This window comes from Folsomia candida, unplaced genomic scaffold, assembly GCF_002217175.1.
Source record: "Folsomia candida strain VU population unplaced genomic scaffold, ASM221717v1 Fcan01_Sc014, whole genome shotgun sequence".
NCBI classification, from domain to species: domain Eukaryota; kingdom Metazoa; phylum Arthropoda; class Collembola; order Entomobryomorpha; family Isotomidae; genus Folsomia; species Folsomia candida.
Genome location: NW_019091206.1, coordinates 4151909 through 4174885, shown reverse-complemented (window position 1 = coordinate 4174885; position 22977 = coordinate 4151909). Strand labels below are relative to the sequence as shown.

At 43.8% G+C, this 22977-nt stretch overlaps 6 protein-coding genes and 1 long non-coding RNA gene across 10 annotated transcripts; 4 read left to right on the top strand and 3 right to left on the bottom strand.

The window, feature by feature from the left end:
* Positions 1-271: 271 nt before the first annotated feature.
* On the top strand, positions 272-3609 carry LOC110855864 (flocculation protein FLO11). Its single transcript, XM_035856832.1, has 9 exons — positions 272-441; positions 522-766; positions 1287-1570; positions 1648-1787; positions 1854-2048; positions 2145-2257; positions 2346-2410; positions 2482-2627; positions 2735-3609. The coding sequence occupies exons 3-9, from the start codon at positions 1287-1289 to the stop codon at positions 3469-3471; spliced, it is 1680 nt and encodes a 559-aa protein (XP_035712725.1). The 5' UTR covers positions 272-441; positions 522-766; the 3' UTR covers positions 3472-3609.
* On the bottom strand, positions 3597-8384 carry LOC110855863 (lysophosphatidylcholine acyltransferase 1). The gene is made up of 11 exons (XM_022104257.2): positions 7121-8384; positions 6163-7017; positions 5900-6042; positions 5634-5803; positions 5243-5561; positions 5016-5153; positions 4793-4912; positions 4540-4705; positions 4353-4460; positions 4089-4224; positions 3597-4000 (listed from the first exon to the last, which is right to left on the bottom strand). Exons 1-11 carry the CDS (start codon positions 7121-7123, stop codon positions 3858-3860), a joined length of 2301 nt encoding a protein of 766 aa, XP_021959949.1. The 5' UTR covers positions 7124-8384; the 3' UTR covers positions 3597-3857.
* LOC118437648 lies at positions 8357-9293 on the top strand. Of its 2 annotated transcripts, none has more exons than XR_004836223.1 (2): positions 8357-8495; positions 8608-9293. It is a non-coding gene; the product is annotated as an uncharacterized LOC118437648 (long non-coding RNA). The 2 variants fall into 2 exon arrangements; XR_004836222.1 differs by having other exon boundaries at positions 8377-8495; positions 8605-9293.
* On the bottom strand, positions 9110-14416 carry LOC110855928. 3 transcript variants are annotated; one of them, XM_022104353.2, is made up of 11 exons: positions 13934-14416; positions 13669-13839; positions 13458-13592; positions 13218-13361; positions 12113-13131; positions 10772-12032; positions 10594-10687; positions 10324-10509; positions 9973-10254; positions 9684-9914; positions 9110-9602 (listed from the first exon to the last, which is right to left on the bottom strand). In XM_022104353.2, exons 1-11 carry the CDS (start codon positions 14003-14005, stop codon positions 9382-9384), a joined length of 3816 nt encoding a protein of 1271 aa, XP_021960045.1. In that variant the 5' UTR covers positions 14006-14416; the 3' UTR covers positions 9110-9381. The 3 variants fall into 3 exon arrangements, with proteins under 3 accessions (XP_021960045.1, XP_021960043.1, XP_021960044.1); XM_022104351.2 differs by having other exon boundaries at positions 10594-12032; XM_022104352.2 differs by having other exon boundaries at positions 10339-10509; positions 10594-12032; positions 13934-14415.
* A 56-nt stretch (positions 14417-14472) lies between these two features.
* Positions 14473-16892, top strand: LOC110855900 (E3 ubiquitin-protein ligase TRAIP). The gene is made up of 8 exons (XM_022104308.2): positions 14473-14836; positions 14903-14947; positions 15024-15278; positions 15363-15521; positions 15609-15719; positions 15793-16003; positions 16109-16525; positions 16607-16892. The coding sequence occupies exons 1-8, from the start codon at positions 14736-14738 to the stop codon at positions 16712-16714; spliced, it is 1407 nt and encodes a 468-aa protein (XP_021960000.1). The 5' UTR covers positions 14473-14735; the 3' UTR covers positions 16715-16892.
* Positions 16893-17009: 117 nt separating this feature from the next.
* On the top strand, positions 17010-20522 carry LOC110855854 (SET and MYND domain-containing protein 4). The gene is made up of 12 exons (XM_022104247.2): positions 17010-17372; positions 17457-17702; positions 17770-17979; positions 18063-18140; positions 18227-18360; positions 18434-18825; positions 18889-18958; positions 19046-19258; positions 19329-19430; positions 19521-19688; positions 19769-19873; positions 19993-20522. The coding sequence occupies exons 1-12, from the start codon at positions 17144-17146 to the stop codon at positions 20143-20145; spliced, it is 2100 nt and encodes a 699-aa protein (XP_021959939.1). The 5' UTR covers positions 17010-17143; the 3' UTR covers positions 20146-20522.
* On the bottom strand, positions 20293-22114 carry LOC110855904 (histone H1-II). Its single transcript, XM_022104314.2, has 3 exons — positions 21980-22114; positions 21558-21839; positions 20293-21466 (listed from the first exon to the last, which is right to left on the bottom strand). The coding sequence occupies exons 2-3, from the start codon at positions 21819-21821 to the stop codon at positions 20951-20953; spliced, it is 780 nt and encodes a 259-aa protein (XP_021960006.1). The 5' UTR covers positions 21822-21839; positions 21980-22114; the 3' UTR covers positions 20293-20950.
* Positions 22115-22977: the final 863 nt, after the last annotated feature.

The window sequence follows — 22977 nt, the reverse complement described above, 5'->3', positions numbered from 1 at the left end:
CTGCAGTAGATGCTTTTTTAACTACAGCCATACATGTGAACATAATGTGTATCAGGCAGGATGGGAATCATCATCAGTCAGTCGAGTATGGCCGTTGTTGGCTAATCAGCATTGTTACCTCATCCATCCATCCAGCATCCGGTGGAGGAAGAAGGAGGTGGATTCATTCTGTGTTGTTGTGGAGGAAGTTGGCAGTATTGTTAGCATATATTGTGCTTATAAATTGAGCGTACGTACGTTCAGCAGGAGCGGCTGAGTGGCTAGAGCGATAGTTTCGAATGTGAAGAAGGGAATGAACTCGTATCGTTCCCATCCGAGAAGCCAATAATTCCATCGTTTCTCAACCACCTTCACAACTTCTTCCACACCAACGGCAACAATTATCATCATCCTCCTGGGAGTAAGTAACGGACAGGTTGCTCTCTCTCTCACCGTGTTTAGGTGAGTATAACAACAGGTTGCAGAAAAAATGCAAGACTGAGACCATCCGCACCCTCCATTTCGCATAAACAATATTGCAGAGGAAAGTAACCGTTGAGATGATGTTTCTTCCTCCTTCTTATTTTTCTCCTGATCACGCTCGTCACTCTTTGCTCAGTTTTCTACTGTGTTCCGAAGCTTTGTTCGAGCAGGACTGAAACCAAGCAGAAGAAGAAGACCCCGTCAATTTTCGTGGTCGTCCGAAAGTGTGAGACATTTTGCAAGAAAAAGTGTGAAGTTATTGGATCCTACGGTAAAAATATACGCACACGTTGGGGCTGAAAAGGTATGAACAAGTTGCGAATTTTTGTTTGATAGATTTCTGAAACTGTCTGAAATCAGATAGCGAATAGATTTCATATTTTTCGAGATGAGATATTTCTCATGGAAAATTACATGATTCACCATTCTGCTGGCTGGTTGTGCCAGAGAGAAATTTGAGACGAGGGTAAAAAGAGGCGAGAATCGAGATTAGTTTTGCACACCAGCCAGCCAAGCACCATGCATTTGGTTTGGTTTCATCTTTACTGGATCTGTAACACTTGCACTGATAAACATTACGCATTGTTGTTGATGCGATACGTACTGAATTACTGATTATTGCACATTTTTGTAACTAGCTGAGTATTAATTCCTTCTGGAATTTGGATTATTTTGTTGGTTATAAAAATGTACAGGGCAGAATTTTCTACATGCATACGCGTTTCATGATATGATTTCGTATTGAACGCATGACCAACTTAAATAACCTGCTGAGTGGCATGGGAAATGATGTTATCTTTGCATGCTGTTTGGCTTTGGTGCAGATGAGTCGATGTTCGAGTGAGAGCGACGTCACGTTGTCCCTGCAGGACTCGCCCGAACCACCCCCGCACCTCCGCCCAAAGTCCGCCAACGGGCATGGGCTGGACAACCCGGGGTACGTTTCTCCCTCCAAGGACGAGAAGCACCACACGAGCCTCCTCGCGGAAACCCCGATGAACAGCAACATTGTGAACCTGATCCCCACCAAGCCTTCCCCACAGCTCGGGCCCTTCGAACCCCTCAGCGACTACTTCATCCCCATCAATCACCACAAAAAGTTTTTCAGGTGGGTCACTCGATCCACGTACACATATCCAATCTCCGTACCCACGTATTTAGCAATCTGTAATTTGGTTTGGACAGGCGAAGTGAGAAGCTGTACGTGACCAAGACGAGGGGCGACAAGGGGAAGCGACGCCGAAGAAGTTGGGGTCGTCGCCTGTGCGGAGCGCTGGGGATTTTCTTTCTGGCCGGTCTGGGTGCAGTCACTGTCCTCGTTCTCCGTATGTACAGTAATGTGTATTAGGTTGCGAGACTTGTCTCACTTTGCCTCTCGTTTCTCTCCGCAGTTGACGTCCTCCACCTCCCACTCTTGGGGGCGAGGGGTCATGACCAGGTGTCCTCTGAATTCACAGCCACTTCTTCCTCAACGTCATCCCCACCCTCGAGTCAGACAGGATCATCGTCCAGTTCAGCGGGAATGACGACGGACGACGAAATTAATGTGTCAACGTCACCAACGACACAAATCAGCTCGATTTACTGTGAGAGTACTAAATATAAACGACAGTGACCTAATGATCCGATACGAGAAAAGATTTATCGGGATTTTTTATGCGTGTCTTTCTTGTCCTTATCAGTGCGGAACACGGCGGAGATGGAATTTTCTGTGGAGAACGGCAAGTATGAAGCAGCTTTGGCGAATAAAACCAGCCCCGCCTTCCAGGCACTTTCCGCCCAACTGCAAACTCTGGTGACCTATATTTACATATCCTAAGTTATCTGTCTTTATGTTTATAATGGAGCATTTTTAGAAATAATTATTGTCTATTCACACTTAGATTGTCCAATTGTTGGGAGAAAGCATTCAGCGCGACTCGGTGGTTGCAAAGGTTCAGGAATTTACGTGAGTCTTGGCAAATGTTAGATATTTACGATGAGCCAGATTGTTTACAGTGTTTGACCATCTGGATTTAGGCCCGAGTCGAGTGGGAGCATTTACACCAAGCTGAGAATTGGGTGGAGTGACGAGACGGTGACGTTCACGGGTCTCCAATTCGCACTAAGAAATGTGACCACGCTCGGACTGGGAAGCTTCACCATTCGACATCTCAAATTCTTTGGTAATTCATACACAGTAATACACACAGCAAACAGTTTGTGGTGTGACTGCAGGGCGGTCTTAAATTGATCTGATGTTGTGAAATCGTTTATTTTTTTGGGATTGTAGAAGTGGTCAACTTGTGCAAATTTCCGAGTCATGGCTGCTCTCACATTTGCTCATTCGACTCACAACAACTCCACTTCCAGTGCTCTTGCCCAGAGCCACTCCTTCTCTCCAAGAACGATCTCAAGACCTGTGTCCAGATTGAGAGCAGCGAGGGAAGCACGACCGAGTGGGTTAGCGAGGCCACCACAGATGACCAAGAGACGTCCACCACACCCAACGCCATCGCAGGAGAAGAGGAGGAGATTCCCAGGTCAACATCAACAACAACCAGCACCCCTTCAATCCCTTTGACCAATTCCACCACACCAATTTCGACCACGGCGACAAATGCGAACAATGATCCCACGACGACTCCCAGCACGACGATCTCCACATCTACCACAACCACTCCAACACCCGATGAGGCCGCACCCACAGAACTGGCACCCTCGTCCCCATCAGGAGAGGAGGAAGAAGTGCCCCAAGTGACTGAACAGGTAGAAGAGGCCCACGACTCCTCGGATGCGTCCATCGCTGAAAGTGACCAGCAGCCTCTTCCCATTGACGTGACGACACCGACGACGACGACCACCACCACGAACCCAGAGTCTCACACAGAGTTGGTGCAAGTTGACCAAGCTGATGAGCAAAGTGACTTGGATCAGAACAACATCACCGATGGTGTCTCGGAAGATGATGCCACCACATCCGTCCAGAACCTAGGAGTTGACGAAGTTGTAGCGGATGAGTCATCCTAGTTTATAGATATGTACTTGTCATCCCATATGGGCAACGATGAGCTTAAATCGGAAAGAGTTGCCATTTAATACATATGTCTTTCTTATGAGGAACGAGAGAGAAATAAACAAAAACCAATAAAATATTTCGACTAAAAAGAGAGCGACATTCTACACATTTTATTCTGGGTGGTGCAGGAGTAAAATTAATTATGGACATTTGTCTACATAAGCGAACACTCACACTTTTCACTACAATAAAACAATAATAGTTATTATACGTTATAACATGATGACAAGTTTCGACTCACAGTTACAGTTTTTTAATACAACACAACAACCGTTCTTTTCTTTGTTCATCATTTTCTTTTCTCTTTGGTGACTTCAGGGTTTCATATTCTGTACAATTAGTCCTCCTTTGGTTTTAGCTGAGGAGACCTTCGATCGCGTTGGCTGCGTCTGGGAAAGTTTCCACTGCATTGCCCCGTCTCCTCCATGGCATAAAGCTTCAAGTATTCAACACGTCGTCCCACCTTCCGTTGAAATTCACCTGCACAGGAAAAACAATTGCACTTGGAGACAATGGACCAATAAAATACACATGTATATATGCATTTAAAAAACTATTTATTGCTTACTGAATGATATGCTAGTTTTATTTTTGCCCCCAGCTTGAAAAAGCTTTGTTGCATCTTTCTCACTGGATTCGAATAAATTTTGCATCAAGTTCTGATACTCTGGTTCCGTCATCTCTGTTCTTCTCCCAGCGTACATCTGACCAACCAAAACAAAACCAAACATTAGTTCATGATCCATATAGGATTATGACATAATCATTATGTAACACAGGCTTAAACCAGTGTGAAATTGAGTGAGTGGTTGCCGGACTAAACCGCAATTACCTTGAAGACAAGAGTTTGGAGTAGGGTGAGTTTGGAGTCTGAGTAGAGCAAGCAAGTCAAGATCAGGTAGGGCCGCATGTCAATCATTTCCGGGTCCACGGGATTTTTCTGTATTCGCATGACGAAAATCAATAAAAATATATAAGTAACCTGAATTGCCTATAAGACTAAGAGAGTTATTTCCTACCTGTTGGAACAACTGGAAGAGGTCTCTCACTCTGGCCGACGCCTTGTCCTCGTCACCGGTAACGTGAAACATGTCTTGAAATTGTGGATATGTAATTCTCCAGTCAAACTTGTCTGTGGTGGTGCCCTCGTAAACTAGCGTCGTCTCTGTGGCTGCTTCCCGTAAACTGAAAATAAGTTATACATAAGCCACAAATTAATAAATACAAGAAATAGGAACGTTTGAGATAATGTTGGCGGTAGTTGACACTTACTTGAGATCGCCCTTGATTTTCCAAATTTTGCTCAATTTCTCACAAACTTTGCTAGATGCAAGTTTGCCAAGTGCCACTCCATCTTCATAGGTAAAGTCCGTGGCAGGAATTCCAAGCGCACTTTAAATAAAATAAGACGAATGAGTTATTTCTCTTATTAGGATATCTCATGCTTATTAAAATGTTTCGTAATTTAACAAAGAAACGGGAAGTATAATCTTACTCGGCCATAACTTTTTGAACATTGCTTGCAAAAAGGATTTCGTTTTCTTGTTCTTCTGCACTGGGCTTGTACACGGGCAGAAATTCTAGCTCGACAGAGTTGTGAAATTGAGAAAGTGCCACGAATGCGCTCCAAACTCTGTAGATAATAAGGTTAAGTTGTTAATTAGCGATGTATTTGTCAAAAAATTATCGTATTTAGTTTGTGAAGGTGCATTTCTTGCTCACGCTGAAGGGCTGTCAAAGGTCCAGGTCAAGCTATCCAGCCTGTTGGGATATCGAATGACGACGGGTTGGATAGGAACACCAGGTTGGAAAGCTCCGAGTTTGAACTGGGCAAGAGCTGATCTATTTGTACATGTGCCTTCGGGGAAGATGAAGACCTGTGGCCAGCCTTCACCAGACTTGACGCGGCGACGAATTTCAAACTTGCACGTATTTCGACTATCCGGATTGTCTCGATCTACATAGATAGCTTGTGTAAAGTCCATAAGTTTTCCGAAAAATGGTGTGTTGCTGCTCTCCTGCCGCGCCACCACGCTCGGACCTTGAAACAAATTGCAGGAAGTGTAAATATATATTAAAACTATTAAGTGACATGCATTATGCAAATACATACCTCCCAACAAGGGGACGAGGAACGCATCGAAGAAGGAGGAATGTGGTGCAGCGACAATGACGGGTGCCTCCTCCACAGAAGCCATTTTCCCGACCTTGTGCACCCAGTAGAAGCCAGAAACAAAGTACACACTACGCATTACCACGTGAGCTGTTATCCATTTGACAGTTCTATAATATAATAAGAAATTAATTAATGACTATATAGTTGTATTGATGATGAATTAATTCAGCAGCTCTCTTATGGTTTCTTAGCTATTAATATACCTTCGCCATGAGCTCAAAGGTGCTTCTTTGAACTGCTTTTCCGATAACCCACAAGTTCCAATAAGCATCAAACATAACGCCACCATCAGAAGTGCGGCGATGAGGATCAATCGCACCAGGCACACGACGGACATGAGGCATACCTATGAATTACAAAAGTAAAGTCCATAGTTAATAAATATGCTGAACTGAAAACCGTTTATGTAATGATCCTCGTCCCTGATAAATAGGTTGTGTTTATAGATATTTTGATATTTAATTACCTTAAGTTTATCATAGGTTGAGAGATAGAAGCGGCTGTAGAAGGGGTTGATGGGTGGTGTGGGAGCCAAAGGTGGCCCACTCACCAGCGTCCCCTCTTCAGCTTCCGTTTTAAATCCCAAAAAACGACTCCAAAATTCTTGATTAAGCGTTAGTTGTGGATCCTCTACCTCTTCAACAATGGGACCGACTGGTTGTTGCTTCTGATGATGATTTTGATACTGTTGACGATTTTGACGATGAAGGGGATGAGTCAGTCTGACAGTGGGGTCACCACCTCCTCTCGTTTCTTGTTTCCCCCTTCGAACTACAATGTCTCCGTCCTCCTCGTCTTCCCCGATGGTAGTGGCTTCCTTGGCCTGTCGTCTAATAGTTTCTTCCTCTTCTTTCTGATTTATTTTGGGCCCAAGTCTCCGCTGAACTTCTTCACTTGCTCGTTTCCGTACTCTTTCAAATTCCAACCGTTTTCCTATGTTCTCAGCTTCATCTGCCCCATCATGGTCTCCCAACTGTCTCCAAAGATTGGCAATAGCGTCAATTTTTGGTGGTTTGGGTAAAGGTACGCCTATTGGGAAGTGTGGTGAGTTTTCATACAATTTCCACAGAGGAGAGTCTGCCACAAAGGCGTTGAACCTGTTGTTCAGGTTGAAGTTGAATGTGGCAAGGTTTAGATTGTTTAAGTAGTTATTGAGTGATCGGAAGTGGACAAAAGGCTCCTGCTGGAGGATCAAATCTGCAGGGGATTCGCCAATGTCGAATTCTTGCTCTGACGTCGTTTCGTACTCGTAATCTTCAGGGGAGGATGACGAGGAGTCTTCATGGTACGAAGGTGCCATCCGTTCGGTTTCCAGTTTCGTCTGTAAATAAATAAATAGTTGAAATTTTGTATTTCCGCTTTCCTACGTTTTCGCAATCCATCCATAGCAATAAGAATTAATGTCGACCAAAGTATGACCTTACCATTGTGGTTGACTTGACTTTTTGTAAGGCAAGAACGAGAACAAAAAAGAAGAATGACTATATTTCTGGAAAACGTCGTGGTTGAGGCCAAGTATCCAGTATTAGAAACAATCAAATAAAGCTTGAACTAAAAAGTCCACGCAGGAGAAGGATGTTGCGTCACTGGTGCACGCTGTTAAGTTGACACTGTCAACATTCAGCTAATGAGATGAGCAATGATGAATCCGTGCCAATTATTGTGAGTAAACTGTTTCTTTCAGTAATAGTGTTATTGCTCAACACGACAACAACGCGTATTTTGATTACCACACACACGCTACGCAGCCTCACTTGAACTTTACTGCTCCAAATTAGATACTTGCATAGTACAAACTCAGCATTTAAGCAATCAACTGTTTTAACACATCATCAAGAAAGACTGAATCACTAAAACTAGTGGAATATTTAAATCAATGTGCTGTGCTGATGATCTTGCTGTTCTGGTATCACTATCAATTGATTGATTGATCACTATAAATGCCCAATGTCGATCAATAATTGCTCTCAGAGTTTTGTGACGTGACACTACTTTGAACTGCGATTAGGATAATTGCAGCCGAATTGTATTAATATGCGGTCGGCTGTTGCCTGGCAGATGCAAGAATGGAGAGTGAACCTTCTGGAGCCCTCCTCCTCTTTGGTTGTTGGAGTGTAGCAACAACAAACCCGGGTATTTCCCAATGCCCGAATGCTGCACAAAAAAGTCATTCGATTTTTGATAGGGAGCACAAACCAGTCGAGCCACTATTTCCAGGCCGAGAATAATATGAGAAGCGTAGTTGATTTTATTTTCTCATCCGCTCGTCCTGATAGCATGACTTTCGCTATGCTGACGGTTGGTTAGTGAGTCACAAAGTTATTCTGCTCACACAACCTCGAGGTGAGCGCTCATATGCGCATATTTAACTCGAGAAAGAATCAAAATTCTGCTGTACTTCTCCTCAGTTGATGCAATCTCGTTGCTGATTAAACCAGGTGTATTTACAAATGAACAGAATGACTGAGTATCAATCAACTAGTGATTTATAAAAGTTCTAAATACACGTCCACTATCCACGTCGTCGTCGTCGCCGACAATACTTTTAATACACTTGCTAACTGATACACCACATGGACCAAACGCCCCTGAGTAACACGTCGTCTAACATTGTCGATTAGAGGTGATGCCAAAATAAAAATGCCAACAGTTCCCTACTCTTTTGCGATATATTGATCAAATAGTTCGTGAGACGGGGAAGGAAACCAAAAAAACTGGTTCATTAAATAAGAAGAGAGTATAGTTTCTCTGTTAGTCGTATAGCAAAACCTTCGTTATTGTGGACGTTGATTCTTGATGGTTAGTGTAGTTAGCTAGTTAGCTTACTTTCTGACACACATAATAATACAATAACAATAATTTCCTTCTCTATCCTTGTTCGCAAACCAAATCGGGGTTGCATGCATAGCAGACGCTAGGCTGAGAGGTCTTGATGAGGGTAAGGATCCTGTGTCACTGTAATCCATGGAGAGCCCCCAAATCACCACCAACATCGCCTATAGAACAATTGGAAAGCGGAATACCATTTACGTATTGTAAATACTATCATTTATTCAGCATAAGAAGTATGTAAGAAGACTTGAGATTTATGGAGGTGAGAAAAAATCATCACTGATAAAATTGAGCCTCCTTGAGACTGCGTTGCCTGCTGCTGCTGCTGATGGTGAGTAAGTAGAAGGATGACAAGAAGCGGAGGCATATTGAGACGTTGGTGTATGCACGTACGTGGACCTTGGCTATGTGTAATTGCATATTCGGCCTGTTTTTTTGGTGCAATTTGTTAGTTTAGAGCGTCTTGTGGTGGTCGATTTGTGAATTGAGAAATTAATCCAGCGTGCCATTACTATATAATGAAAGATGTAGCAATTTGTATACATAGTAATTGTTATGCAAGGGATTCCTAGAACAATAAATGAGGATAAGGTTGCAATAGTTTATTACTGGTTCATTAAACTAGAGCGAGACTAGGCATTTCTTGGATTGTTTTACACGTATATTTAGGTGTATAGCACTCTGTTTGTAGGACAGGGTAAAGAAGAGGAAGCAACAATAATCGTGGTCAGCTCATGAATGAGCCAGATATTATGCAAATATATATATAAGCTCTTAAGTGGGCTTCTGTTGGCTCGGCTGCTAAGATGACATAAAAATAATTGACCTTATCGACTATAAAATTATATCGGTACTAAACTTTGGGTAAAGATTGTCGATTTCTTGATGAGACGCTCTCAATATTGTTAAAGATGTGTTTCTCCAAGGTTTCAAGGGCCATGTCCGTATCTCGGATTTCGGAATGTTGCATTGTCAAATGCCTTCGGATTGTCTGGACTCGGTCAAGTTGCTCCTCAAGGGGACAGTAGCTTAATTTTGTCTCGTTGATAGCTCTGAGTAACAATTTTCTGGATTCTGGAAATTATAATTTGGAATTTTATTATAAAATGAAACGATAAATCGATTATGACAAGAGGACATATCTTTCGACCATACTTCTCCAATGAAGCTTAGCAGTTAGGAGGATGGCATCTAACTCGTTCATCCCGTTATCATTATCATCACGTAATAAGGTTGAGGTGGCTGAACATGTGTCTCTGTATTCGGAATTTGTAACGTTTTCTCCTACTTCGTCATCTTCACTGTTCGAGTTGTGATTTCGAAGGGAAACTATTCGTTTGTGTACGACTGGGATGCGAAGTACGTGGTCACATTTTCTCCTTTCATCTGCAAGGGGACAGCTAAATAATAACCGATAGGCGAGTGGTTGTATATATGTAGTTACCTGAGTCACCACATGGAGGATTGTTCCCTCCTAGTTTGACATCCAAACCAGGTACGAACTTTGGGTATTTGATGCACACAGGGTTATTGAGGAAGTTGTTACTTTCATCCTCCTCCTCCTTATCCTTATCCTCATCATCATGGCGTGGAAGAGAGGGCTGGGACGCGTGGGCGGAGGAACATGATGATGACGAACACTCTTGGTAGATTTGGGCTCGATTTGTGCTTAACCTCAACGATTGTGTATTGATGGAATTACTGCAAGACCCTTTATTTTTTGCTTCTATTAAAATATTTAAAAAATTACTATGTTCAATAATAGTCAAATAATAAAATGTTAAAATGGAATTACTCGAGTTTTCTGTACCAGTTTTTGGCCGGAGTCCTAGTACGTGAAGAAATGAAGTCTTTGAATCACTTTCCGTTTTCAAAATAGAAGTGAGAGATTTTTCCGAGGGTGATGATTGTAGCTCACTCAGCTTCGGGGAAGGCACCGTTCCTCTTTCACTTCGACAAGAGAGCGATTTCAGTTCCAGCCCTGCAACAACCAAACATGAAAATTGCTTAATATATGCAAGTAGACAAACAAATCAAGAATTGGTCCCCGCCCCCACTCACTTACCCATCTTTTCTTTTGGCGTAATGAGTCCAAGTTGATTCAAAAAGTTTCGTTGTTTGGCTCTAATTTCGTTGAGCACCATCCTTGCCTCGGCCTCCTTTGCCATAAAATATTGAATAGTCTTTCGTGCAAAAGAATCATCAAGGATCAAAGAAGAAAGGTTTTTGTCATCATTGCTCACATGGGTTGCAGACGTAGAAATAAATGCAAGTTCATTCTCTCGTTCATCTTTGGTATTTGTGATGGGTTGGCGTGAAGGAGGTGACATCGTCCCCGCTGCTACTGCTGCTGGTGGTACCGAAGAGGAATTAGTACGACGGCACGACTGATTGTTTTCCTCCTCCGCCATTGTCGTCCTTTCCTCCAAGGACACTTTTGGTTTTTCTTCTGGAAGAGATTCAGACTTGCTCAAGTACGCAATTGAGAACTTGGATCGTGGAGATAACCGGTTCTGTTCAGAAGAAGAACAATAAGAGTCCATTCGACTTTTGTTCGATTGTGACTTTTGCGACAAGTCGATGGCACCATGTTTATTCCTTCCTGCTTCTCCTCCTCCTGAATTTGAAGGCACTTCATCACAACCATTGTTTGCATCTCCATGCGATTGGTCACTATAAATGCGGAACGAAGATTCCTCATGGTTTATAGAGAATTTTCGTTTCTTTACCAACACGGAGTCAAGTTCACTGGTATTACGAGTCTTTGGCAACTGATTTTCCTCATCCATCAGATTGTTTTCACCGGAAATTGGACTATCTGATGGTTTCCAATAACGCTTCTTTGGAACTAGGAAGTCCCTTCTACCTTCCCCACCACCTCCACTACTTATTCCCTGGGAGGAAAGCCTAGACTGGCGTCGCTCTTCCAGAATTTCTGATCTTTCACCTTCACTACTGTCACGATTCAGGTGGAGGTCATCCTCCTGAAAGGGGGAAGACCTGTGTTGAACGCTGCTGCGACGATGGTGGAGATGAAGTGAGTAGTCTTGTGATCGGGCTGCTTCTGCTGGGGAGAGAGAGGTTCGAGTTGGGGTCGAGTGCGCTCTCACAATTCGTCCCCCCTCATCTTCACCACTCGAGTTATGCGAAAGATTTGCCTCTCGCAGCTCTATCCAGTGAAGTTGGGGATGATGGCGAACAGGGAGACTTGTCCCAGCTTCATTTTTCAACCCTGTAGAATTTGGCAGCGTTTGACACATATCATAGTCACCACAATCACGAGGTGAAGGAAAATTTTGTCGGCTTTGATGGCTGAGAGAGGGGGCAGAAGCAATTCGCAAAGGTGAAGAACCCGGACTTTCTATACGCAGGGTCGTCGTCGTCGTTGTTGTTGTGGACGAACATGGTGCAGACTGGAGGCGCAGTTGGGGAAATAGTGTGGATAGTGACAGTGGGTGACCAATGAGTGAGGGTGGTGATGGTAAATCAGGATCAACAGCAAGGCTGCGACAATGAACAACATTAAATAAATTGCAACATTACAATACAAGTTGTATAATTTAAGTTGTATCTAACTGACTCACCCTCGGGTCAGGACCGCAGATGAACTGCATCCACCACTGGTATTACTAACTGTAGCGACAGCAGCCGAAGAAAGAGAAGGATAAGGAGAAGACGGTGAATAAAGTTGATTTGTTGGAGACTCGCGTTGCCTCCACGGTGTCGAATGGTGGTGCCGATGACCTCGTTGGTGCTGGTGGTGGTGACTTGAGGTAATAGAGGAAGCGAGTGGATGGTCGTCAAAATTATTGGGTGTGGTGTAATCTGGAACGTCAGCGTCGTCTCCCCCTCCTCCTCCACCCCCACCACTACTAGTGGTAGTGCCACTCGAAGGCCACGGGTAATGACCACCAGGAGAATAGTATGGCAATAGGTGATGAGGAAAGGAGGACTGAGACCCTCCATGCCTAAGTGCAGCTTCATTGCTAAATCCGTATGGTCTCCCAAAGGATGATGATGAGGTAGATAATTCATATTTGTTGTTATTTGGTGATGATCTATCATCCATGTGGCTAATTGTGTACACGAGCGAGTTTTTCCTACCACCTGCAATCCCATGATGATGATGATGTTGCAGAGATGACATGGGAGCCACGGTGACCACAGGGGGCTGAACATGAAGGTTGACTTCCAGCGTGGAAATATTGCTGGAGTCTGCGAATCTGTGAGATGTTTTCACCAGGTGATTTCTTTGCGGTGAGGTTTGAGGACCTCTGGTCAGGGCGAGGGGACTCACTCCTCCTTGCCGATGTCCCACCATTGTCGATGTGGGCTGAGTCACGCTGTATTTGACGGTCTGCTGCTGGTTGATGATCCCCTCCAGCCTCAGACCTAATCCACTGTTGGCTCTCGGCCTATGCACATACTTGTTGATCGGTGGAATTGCCTCGGGAAGGGCTGTGGGCTCATTCGTTTTGGGAGGAGCGAGAGGTTCTGTTGGTGGACATCGAGGAAGTTGGGTTTCCCCAGACGGCAACCTTGCCACGGTGGCCTCTACACTGTCTTCCGGTGGTGGTGGTCTCGCCATCCAGTTGAAATGGCGCTAATTCGCATTAACAGATTTTACAAAAAATTGTCAATACTTGCACACATTTCTAAGCTGGCGCCAAGAGTTTGTAAAGTTTGTACCTTGTGTACAGGGAGTCCCCACCGGTCATATTCGGCACTTTGTGCCCACAAAGTTTCGGAACAATCTAGACAAACCACAGCCAGTGGATTATTTCCCAACGTTATGCTCCCCGGCTGACGAGTTTTCGCCAGAAAGGGAAATTCCTGTGTAATACAGAAAACAAAAGATTTTGTTTATTAGCGCATACACATATCAGCAAAAAAGACGCGAATCCCGAGGCAAGAGACGAAACTATTTACTTGAAATGGAAGTGCTCGAACTCGCTTTCGATATGTTTCCACCCCACAAACGGCACAGATGAACTTGCGGATGAAATACTTCCTTTGCATCGGGGTCACGATTTCCTTCTTCCCTTCAAAGGCGTTCCACTGGGACTGCAAAAAAAACAAACATTTAATAAAACCTGTGTATAATTCATTTCAACGCTAAGTATATATGTTAATGTCATACTTCGAGGAGAGCGTGGCAGAAAGCGCAGAGATAAGTGGAGCCATTCTCGGAGAAGAGGGCGCCTGGTGGGGGGCTCCCTGTTTGTAGAAGGAAGGGAAAGAAGGGAACGGATGGGTCGGGCGAGTAGGGCCGACTTTGAACCAGCTGCGCCCACTCTTTTGATGATGGCATCTTTGAAACAAAGTAATAATGATTGAATTTTCCGTTTTGACATAAAAAATAAGTACATTATAAGGGTTCACGCTTAGAATTAGATAATTATTACCTGACAGGTATAACAGGTCACGGTGAACGTCTCCCCCACACTCGGCCCTGGTGGCTTGTTGTATTTGTACATTGGCAATTGAGATAGCTGAGGATGTTTAACTAAACTGCTAACTCACACGACGACCCATGCACAAAACGAATTAAAACTAAAGTAGAAAGGATTCAGCCGGAAAGAGGAAGAGTGAGGATGGGGGGTAAGTTGCCCCAGAAGTAGTTGTAGTTCATGGTTACGGAGAGCGAGCGAGCGTGGGGTTGAGATAGGGTTACAGGGTCCACCACTCTCCCTCCACGCTCTTGACGCTGCTTTTTTGAAGCGGTTCTTGTTCTCGTCGCCCTGGTTTGACGACGACGCTGTTGTTGGAAGTTGCAGAAATTTATATTGCAATTGCAACTAAATAAATTATTCACCAAGCAGCAAGGAGTGCAACAGCAGAGCACACAGCAGAGAAGAAGACCACGAGTTGGAACCAAAACAGAGCCACCACCATCACGTACTCCTCGCTCGGTGTGGTACGCACTGGTTTCAGCCGGTTGTGGGCCTCTCTCGATCAGAACCACCAAAGACCGCCAACGAGGAACCACTGCTGCTTCACCAAATAAATCAACAAACAAACTGCACCACAAAATTGATCAAAATTCCTGAGAGTTTAATTAATATAGAAAGAATGACTAGAAAGAATGACTAGAAAGAAAGAAAGACTATAGAAAGAATTAACAGTCAAGTATGCTTCATGTTCGTTAATTTCTTTAAAATACTCGTTTGATTGGTGAAAAACTAAAATCTAGGACAAGTGATAAGTATGGTGTTCAGCTGTCCAATCTGCAGCGAACGGTTGGATCGCGTACCAGGGGCACAAAATGCTCCAAAAACTCGAGAGGATATCAGTATCTCGTCTACACCGTAAGTTATTATTACCTAATGGCATTAACAATTTAAATGTTACATGTTTATTACGACAACTTTCAGATGTGGCCACATATTTCACACATTTTGTATTCAGAAATGGTTGACGTGAGTACATTTGGAAAAAGATACGACCTTTAACTTTAAGCGAATTTTAACCGCATTTATGTCTATTAATTTGTAGTGGTGCGCTCAGCAATGCCAATAAACAATGTCCATGTTGTCGAAAAGTGGTTCCTGGGGCGAAAACGCTGCCCCTCTTCCCAGACCGTTACGACGCCTCGCTTGATGATTCTTTGGTTGATCCTGGTGGTTCTGGTGGCTTGCCATGCGACGGAGACCATTCACATTATCAAACGCAACTTAGCTCTCTGAAACAAGTGACTGAAACTCTCAGAGACAAAATGAGAGAGACTGAGGAGTTGCTCGTGATTCAAAAGTAAGAAATATTTGTACATATTAAATACGTAATAATACGGATATCTCCTTGTAATAATGTATAAAATTATAATTATTCGTTTAGTGATATTAGTGATGATTACAAAGCAAAATTTACCAAGGAGAAGGAACGATCCAATACGTACTTGATCCAGTGGAGACAAGCAGAGAGTTACAAGTCATACGCTGAGCAACAAGAGCGTGAATGTACAAATCTCACAGAGACACTGAAGCAGTATGAACTGTAAGATGATTATTCAGGCATTATTATACATTTTTCATTGATATTTCCTGCGGACTAACTTTTACACAACACGTATTTATAACCCAGAATTTCCATGATGGTACGAAACGTCAAAGAGGACGTAAAGTATGATCTACAACGGTATGCGTCAACCGCATCGTTGGAAAAATTGCTCGAAATACACCACGTCATCAAAGAGTGAGAATGCGTTCATTAATTTAACATGATTATACGCCTTGACACTAATTACTTTTTTGGCGCACCCTTCTAGCGAGTACGACACTGCAACCAAGAAACTAACGGATGTACAAAGCAAGCAGGAAAACGACAGACAGGAAATCTCCAGACTGCGAAAAAAGTATAATGACTTACAAAAGGCTCATGCCGAGTTAGAGCGGGTGCATTTTAATTGTTCCGATAATGGAAATGCCAGTTTTGCTACAGGAACTACACCCCAGTCCTTGAATAAGATTGATCACCACGTAATATTAGATATAAAATATAAAGCAGAAATTTTTACAAAGAAATGTTATGTAATAATATTGCAATAATTTATTTATTCTATTGCTTTTATCTGATACACGTAGGTTATGAAAAATAACAGTCGGACGCCTCTCACGTTGCCAAATTCACCATCAAAGTTTAACCGAGCCATGCTGGGTAGATCTGGTAAATTGATGGATGAAGTGGATAGGGACATACCAGTGATTCAACCTTTCAACAAGAAGAACAAGAAACTAGTCCAAAATATTGACGATAATACGAACAATAGAATGAAACCTGAACCTATGAAGCAATCATCATCAAAGCCTTCAACAGTCCTCGATAAAAAATTAAAGAGGACATTTGACTCATCATTACAAGACAATAAGGTCGTGCTTTCTAAAAAGAAGACAAATTTCCCAGTATTTTCCGATTTTGAAGACAGATCAATAACAAAGCCAAGCTCGAGTAAAAAGTCTAAACAGGATAAGAATGATACGATTGAATTGGATGACAGCGATGTATGTTTTGTGTGAAATACACATATTACTTTATTGATTGTATTTCAATATTTGATTCCATTGTTGGTTCGTTTCTTGTAGGATGAATTACTGGATATTCCACTGCGAGGAAGTCTACCTGGCCTCAGGATAGAACAACGACGGACGGTCACTAAACCTAAACAATTTACATTTACGAAAAAGTCATAATTTACTATTACTAATTTAAATCAGACGTGTTTAATATTAACCTTATTAAAGTTACAACTTTTCATTGGTCAAGGAAAGTATTTGACATATGACATATCAGTAAAATTATAAGTTATCGTGAGAACTTATAACTCGAAGACACGAATCCATGAAATACATTTACTTTTTTACATGTGAATGGTTGAGAATGTATCATTTGTTGATTCATCGTGCATTGTGCTTATACTCACATGCACACTGTAGTTTGTGGAAACTCGAATATATGCATTTTAAGTCTATTTTTAGAAAAGAGCTTTAGTTTGGCATGAGGTGTTCCGAATTTAAAACTCGTTCAGCTGAAAACCACATGGTTCGAGTTACTAGTTTAAATTTCACCCGAAAAAATCCTGGCCGGAGGAGGTAGTATAAATCATCCTCCTCATAATCATAATGGGCGACTATGACCTCATTCGTCGCATTGTGGATGGTGAATTTCCCCCAGAACAGTCCCAGGATCACAAGGGGAACGTGAGTAACCTGTTTTTTGAACACTTGGAAGTAAGCGGTGTGGATGTGGAGGAGCTGCTCGAAGGAAGTGACCCGGATGACCATCTGGCGCGGTCCTTTGCCCTCAAACGTTACTTCACTTGGGTTCCGTTGAACCAAGATCACCTTCGACGTTAGTTTGCTCCGACTTCTCTATAACAAAACATTTTGTAGAATTTTTCACTGCCAACATGTTGAATGTTTCAATCTTACATAGCCTACCGGAAGAATGGCGAAACGTCCTCCATTCTTCGTGAAATTGGGAGAGCCGCTCACGCTCAGAAGAACTTGAAGGAGGCGTTAAAGTACTACAACCTGGCCGTCAGCTATGCCCCCTTCCATCACGACAAGGAGCTGCCTGAATTGTTTGAAACACTGGCAGAACGGTCAGAAATCCTTCTCCAGGCCCGCGGAGGGGAGGAGGCGTTGCGGGACGTCAACTTTTTGCTGGGGCTGCTGACAGGTATTGACTCAAACATGTGAATGAGCATGATAATGGTGATTGTGGTCTAAGGGGTGTGGATCAACAGGAGCGAATTATGGGGCTGAGAAGGATGAGGCAGTGGGACGGTTGGTTGGTCGCGTAAAGGAGACGCAGACAAAGTGTCTCAAGTTTCTGGAGGAGAAAGCCTGCTTCATGCTCGAGCTGGCCAAGGACTCGGTGGACGAGATGGAGAGACGGAGAAAGTACAAGAATCTGCTACTCTTCAGAGTCAAGAGCCCACACCCACTCATCCCAGGTTACATGCATTCCCATTATTATCACATATGAAATACTGGGTGCAGAATCGTTATTATAATTGAGCTTACCATATCCACTTAGCGGCGGAGGCATTTGTGGACATCAAGGAGGATCCGATCAAGGGGCGCTGTCTCGTTCTCAACAGGGACATTCCAGCAGGTTCGAATTTATTTCTGATGTTGTACAATTCATTCATACGTTATTATGTGTCCGTGTTCTCATTTTCTGTACGAATGCACACAAAGGAACGACGGTGGTGGTGGAAGAACCCTTTGTGAAAGTGCTGAAGAATGGACTAAAGTGGGAAATGGGTCATTGTCACTACTGTCTCCTCAGGGTTCGTGGGGGTGGAGGGATTCCTTGTCCGGGCTGCGTCTTTGTAAGTGACGAAACCTATCGAAAGCATATGCGTACGAAATTTTAAACTAGCATTACCACGTTGTTGATTGCAGGAGATTTACTGCAGTGAGGCATGTCGTGATGGCGCCTACGAGTCGTATCATCGCTACGAATGCCCCTGTTTGCCCTATCTCCACTCCACCTCCACCCCACGGTACATCAACCTCGCTTTTAGAATTGTCTGCATTCTGGGACCAAAGGAGATGTACCGCCTCTTTAGCACCAAAGACCCCTCGTACTTCCACCCACAGCTGAAGCGTGAGGGTGTGCTCGTGCTGGGGTGCGTTCCGGGGAATGGGACATACCACTCCCACTCTTACCTCCCCATCTACCATCTCGTCTCCCATGCCCCTCGCGGAGAGGTTTCATACATCACCAACGTCCTCCAAGGTCTCATCTTTGCCCACGTCCTTGAGTCCCTCTCAACCTTCTTCGACCAACCACGGTAGCCACTCCTAATTAAATAAACAAATTCTAACAATGTAATAATCTATAAACGTATGTGTAGCTACTTGGACACCCATCCTCGCCCCTACTTTCGCACATTTGTGGCCTCTATGATTCTTCACCACATGGAGGTGAGTGATAGCAGTAGTGATAAGGATGATGGAATCCCCCTACATGACTTATGTATTTATATTCTATAATGTTTGATTTTCTTGGAGAACATTCCCCCAAACTCCATCTCTATAGACGAGCTGGTGGGGTTGGAAGGGATTTCCCTCCTCGTCAAAGAACCTACCATTCTGCAGGAGCGGATTCGTGGGTTGCAACGTCCACAAGTCGCCTCTGCCACCTACGCCCTTAGCTCATTAATCAACCATTCTTGTGACCCCAATGTTACCCGTCTCCACGACCTCACCCACGGGCGAATGGTGGTCAGAATCATATAATCGTTTATCTTATTCCATTTGGAAGCTATAATTTCATGCAATATTTAATAAATAGCTCGTCACACTCAAGGGGCTCAAAGCAGGGGAGGAGCTGCTCACCTCCTACACCAAGATTTTCCTCGCCGACACGACGGAAGAGCGTAGAGATTACCTTCAGGTATATAAATCTTCTTTATTTCCCCCCACCGACTCCAACGATGTATGTATGTAGCTACACATATAAACTACGTATCGTTACTTGCTGTAGACAACCTACAACTTCACGTGTGATTGTATCCCCTGCATTCAAAAGTGGCCAATTTTAGCAAAAATTAGTGAATCGGAGCCAAGATTCTGCTGTTCGCCATGCGTCAGAAAATTGGCCACGGGGGATAAAGCATCTCCCACTTTTGCGAGGTGCATCCTCGATAAGAAGGTCGGCTTTACTCCATTTCAACATTAAATTTCCTGGTATGATTTATGACGCTTATATGGCTGTGAATTTATTTGCGACAGGGATTTTGCCGGAGTTGCAAGAAAGGGATGTCCCACTCCAAGTTGCGAGACGGGCTGGACCAAAGGATCGAGAGTTTCTTTGAAGCATACGAACTGATTTTGAAGGTTTTCTATTTGACTTTCTAAGAACAGATTTTTATCATTTTTGTCATATTAACATGTGTGAGTTGAGTCTATTTTTGATATTGTACATACTGAAATTGGATTTCATTTCCATTCTGAAGAATCGCCCACTGGACGCTATTCGGCTGTTGGGTCCCTGCGCCCAGTTCTTTCAGGACAACGTTTGCCCCCCGTACAACAAGATCTACATGAGTCAAGATCTCCTCAAAACTGCGCTGGACCTCGTCGTCCACTACTCCGTCCCCAGAACATGAACTTGTCACCCGATTACACATTACAAGTACTTATCGTATGTATGCACATATTGGTAAGAATAATAATGCCAATTATGCGAAGAGTAGATGAGGTTTAATAAATGAGCATATTTATTTAGGTTCAAAATTGAGTCATTTAATAATATGTAAAATTTCATCCAATCCATATTTACTTTTTGCAGTGACATTTCTATTAAATATTATCTATGTAATAGTGTAACAATAAATAAAAACGTGTACAGCTATTCTATTCGCCTGCTTATTCGTATGTATTAATAAATATGACGACGACAACAAGTTCGCATGTGTTTGAGAAACTCATTACTTTGAAATTACTGTCAATGGGATCTATCGCAGCTTCCTATTGGATTGTTGATCCATCATCGGTGGGTGTGCTTGCGTTGATGGATGACATTCATCATAAGTTGTAAGATTAGTTGTTTGTACTGATCAGAGACTGACGCCAAAGGAACGCCTCTCCGTCAACTTAAAATTTGGAACAGTTTGCTGTTTGAAAATACAACTAGGGAGAAAACTTAACAAACTAATCACCGTCGCAAAATGACAACTCGTCTAAAATATCCAGACGTATTAATGTAAAATAAAGAATAATTAGTTAACTCTGACCCTATAATCTTTCACTTAACTCATAGTGTATTAGATATACTATCAGGCGAAATTGTAAAAAAATTAAAGAATTTGTCATCGAAATCTGCCAGTCATACATTCATTTGCATATCATGAATGCGTAATCTTGAGGTTCAGCTCGTATGTAGTTAATATAAGTAGCTTGTTAGTTAGCCGTTCACTTCTTTTTTGGAGCAGATTTCTTTGGAGACTTTGCAGCTTTTGGTTTCGCAGCCTTTTTTGGTTTGGGAGATTTTGGTTTTTTGGGTGACTTTGCCGCCTTTGGTTTGCTAGCCTTCTTGGCTGGCTTGGCCTTCTTGGGCGCTGCGGCTTTTTTAGCAGGGGCGGCAGGTTTGGGGGCAGCCGCGGAGGATTCACTTGGAGCAGCAGTGGTAGAGGCAGCTGGCTTGGCTTTTGGCTTTGAGGCAGCCTTGGTCTTTTTGGGAGATGCTGCCTTCTTAACCTTCTTGGCACCAGCACCGGCTGCCTTTGGCTTCTTGGGGGACTTGGCCTTAGGTTTCTTTGCTGCCTTGGGCTTCTTGGCAGCTCCTCCCACTGCAGCGGCTGATGCACCCTTGGCCGCCAGACGGAAGGACCCGTTGGCGCCTTTTCCTTTAACCTGGACGAGTTGACCTTTCACGGTTCCGGATTTTAAGTAGCGGCGAATGAAGGGGGCAAGTTTTTCAGCATCCACCTTCAAAACGATAATTCGATGTAAATATCTATATGACGCATTTGATAGTGGATCTCATAATAATTATGCATAATGCAATGAGGAAGCTGACCTTGTAGGTGTCGTGGATGTACTTCTTGATGGCCTTGAGGGAAGAACCACCCCTTTCCGCGAGTCCCTTGATGGCAGCATTGACCATGACGGCCACCTTTGGATGGTCGGCAGATGCTCCTCCGGCCTTCTTGACCCTTGGCTTCTTGACCTTGGGCGTCTTGGGAGTGGCTGCTTTCTTCGCTGCCTTTCCCTTGCCTTTCGGCGTGGCGGCGGCGGCGGCAGGCTCTGAGCTAGCGGCAGTTGTTCCTTCCGAGTCAGACATGTTTATGTCGGATATTCTCTGAAAACAGCAGTTTAGACTATTATTTACTTCATAAATACGTTATAAAACACTAAACAACAAAATGAGGTTAGGGGTCACCGACTCAAGATAAGTCATGGACGGGGAATAATAACAACTCTCTTTCCGCAATTTCTTACCTAGTTGCTGGGTTTAGTTGGTGAATGATAAGTTGACTTAACACTTTTGCATATGAGACTGTGCATACGGGGTCTGTCGCAACAGGTTTTGTTCAACTGGGGAAGAGACGGGTCGGACGGGAAAGAACTCGGCAGGAATCTGAAAATCCAACCCAAAGCTAAAGCTCTGCTAAAGGCAAGCCAAGTCGTGTTTCTTCCTCCACTTTCCCCCCCTCTTGTGCCCCTCCCCTTCACAAAATGACCCCACCACCCCGTCCAGTCTCACCACCTGCTATCTGCCTCCCATTCCCACCCACCCAGGTCCCACAAACCCCCCTCCACTCCCCCCACACGCTCCCAAAGGCGTCGCAACAGCGCCTCACAAACTGCAATTCCTCAGTTTCCCCCCAACCACGCCCCGAACTGCACACTTTTTTGGACCCCCAATTTTTTTTCTGAAGCCTGAATGCCTTGACATGAAGAGGGTGTGGTGAGGTTCTGCTTTCGTACAACCAACGCCACGAAACCAGCCCCACATTTCCCCAGCCTCACACAAATCTCATAACTAGCGAATCCCTATCTCAAACTTTCGAACGCTCCCCTACCACACCCCGTGAGGACATTAGAGGTCATACAATTTTGCACGCGTAAGAAGGGGTGTGGCTGTGTGGGAGCAAAATTTGGGCGCGATTGGGTCACGGTGGGGGTGGCAATCATGGCTTAAACATTTCTCATGGGTTAAATGGACTCGGGATTTTGGTCTGCAGAGACGGTGGTGGTGTTGAGAGATTACGGAAGGGGGTTATGTTTTGGGGGTCCTTATTTGCCCACAGCCACCCCCACACCTCATCCGAGGCCTGTGGGTGGGCAGTCGAGGGGTGGGGTCTCGTCGGCATGAATAATTCCTTGTGGGCGAATAGGGATACAAAGTAAAAAGGATATTTTGAGACTCGGAAGGAGTCGGGAGTGCAGAGATGCGTTATCATCCAACCATTATTATTTTCGCCCAACTCTGCACT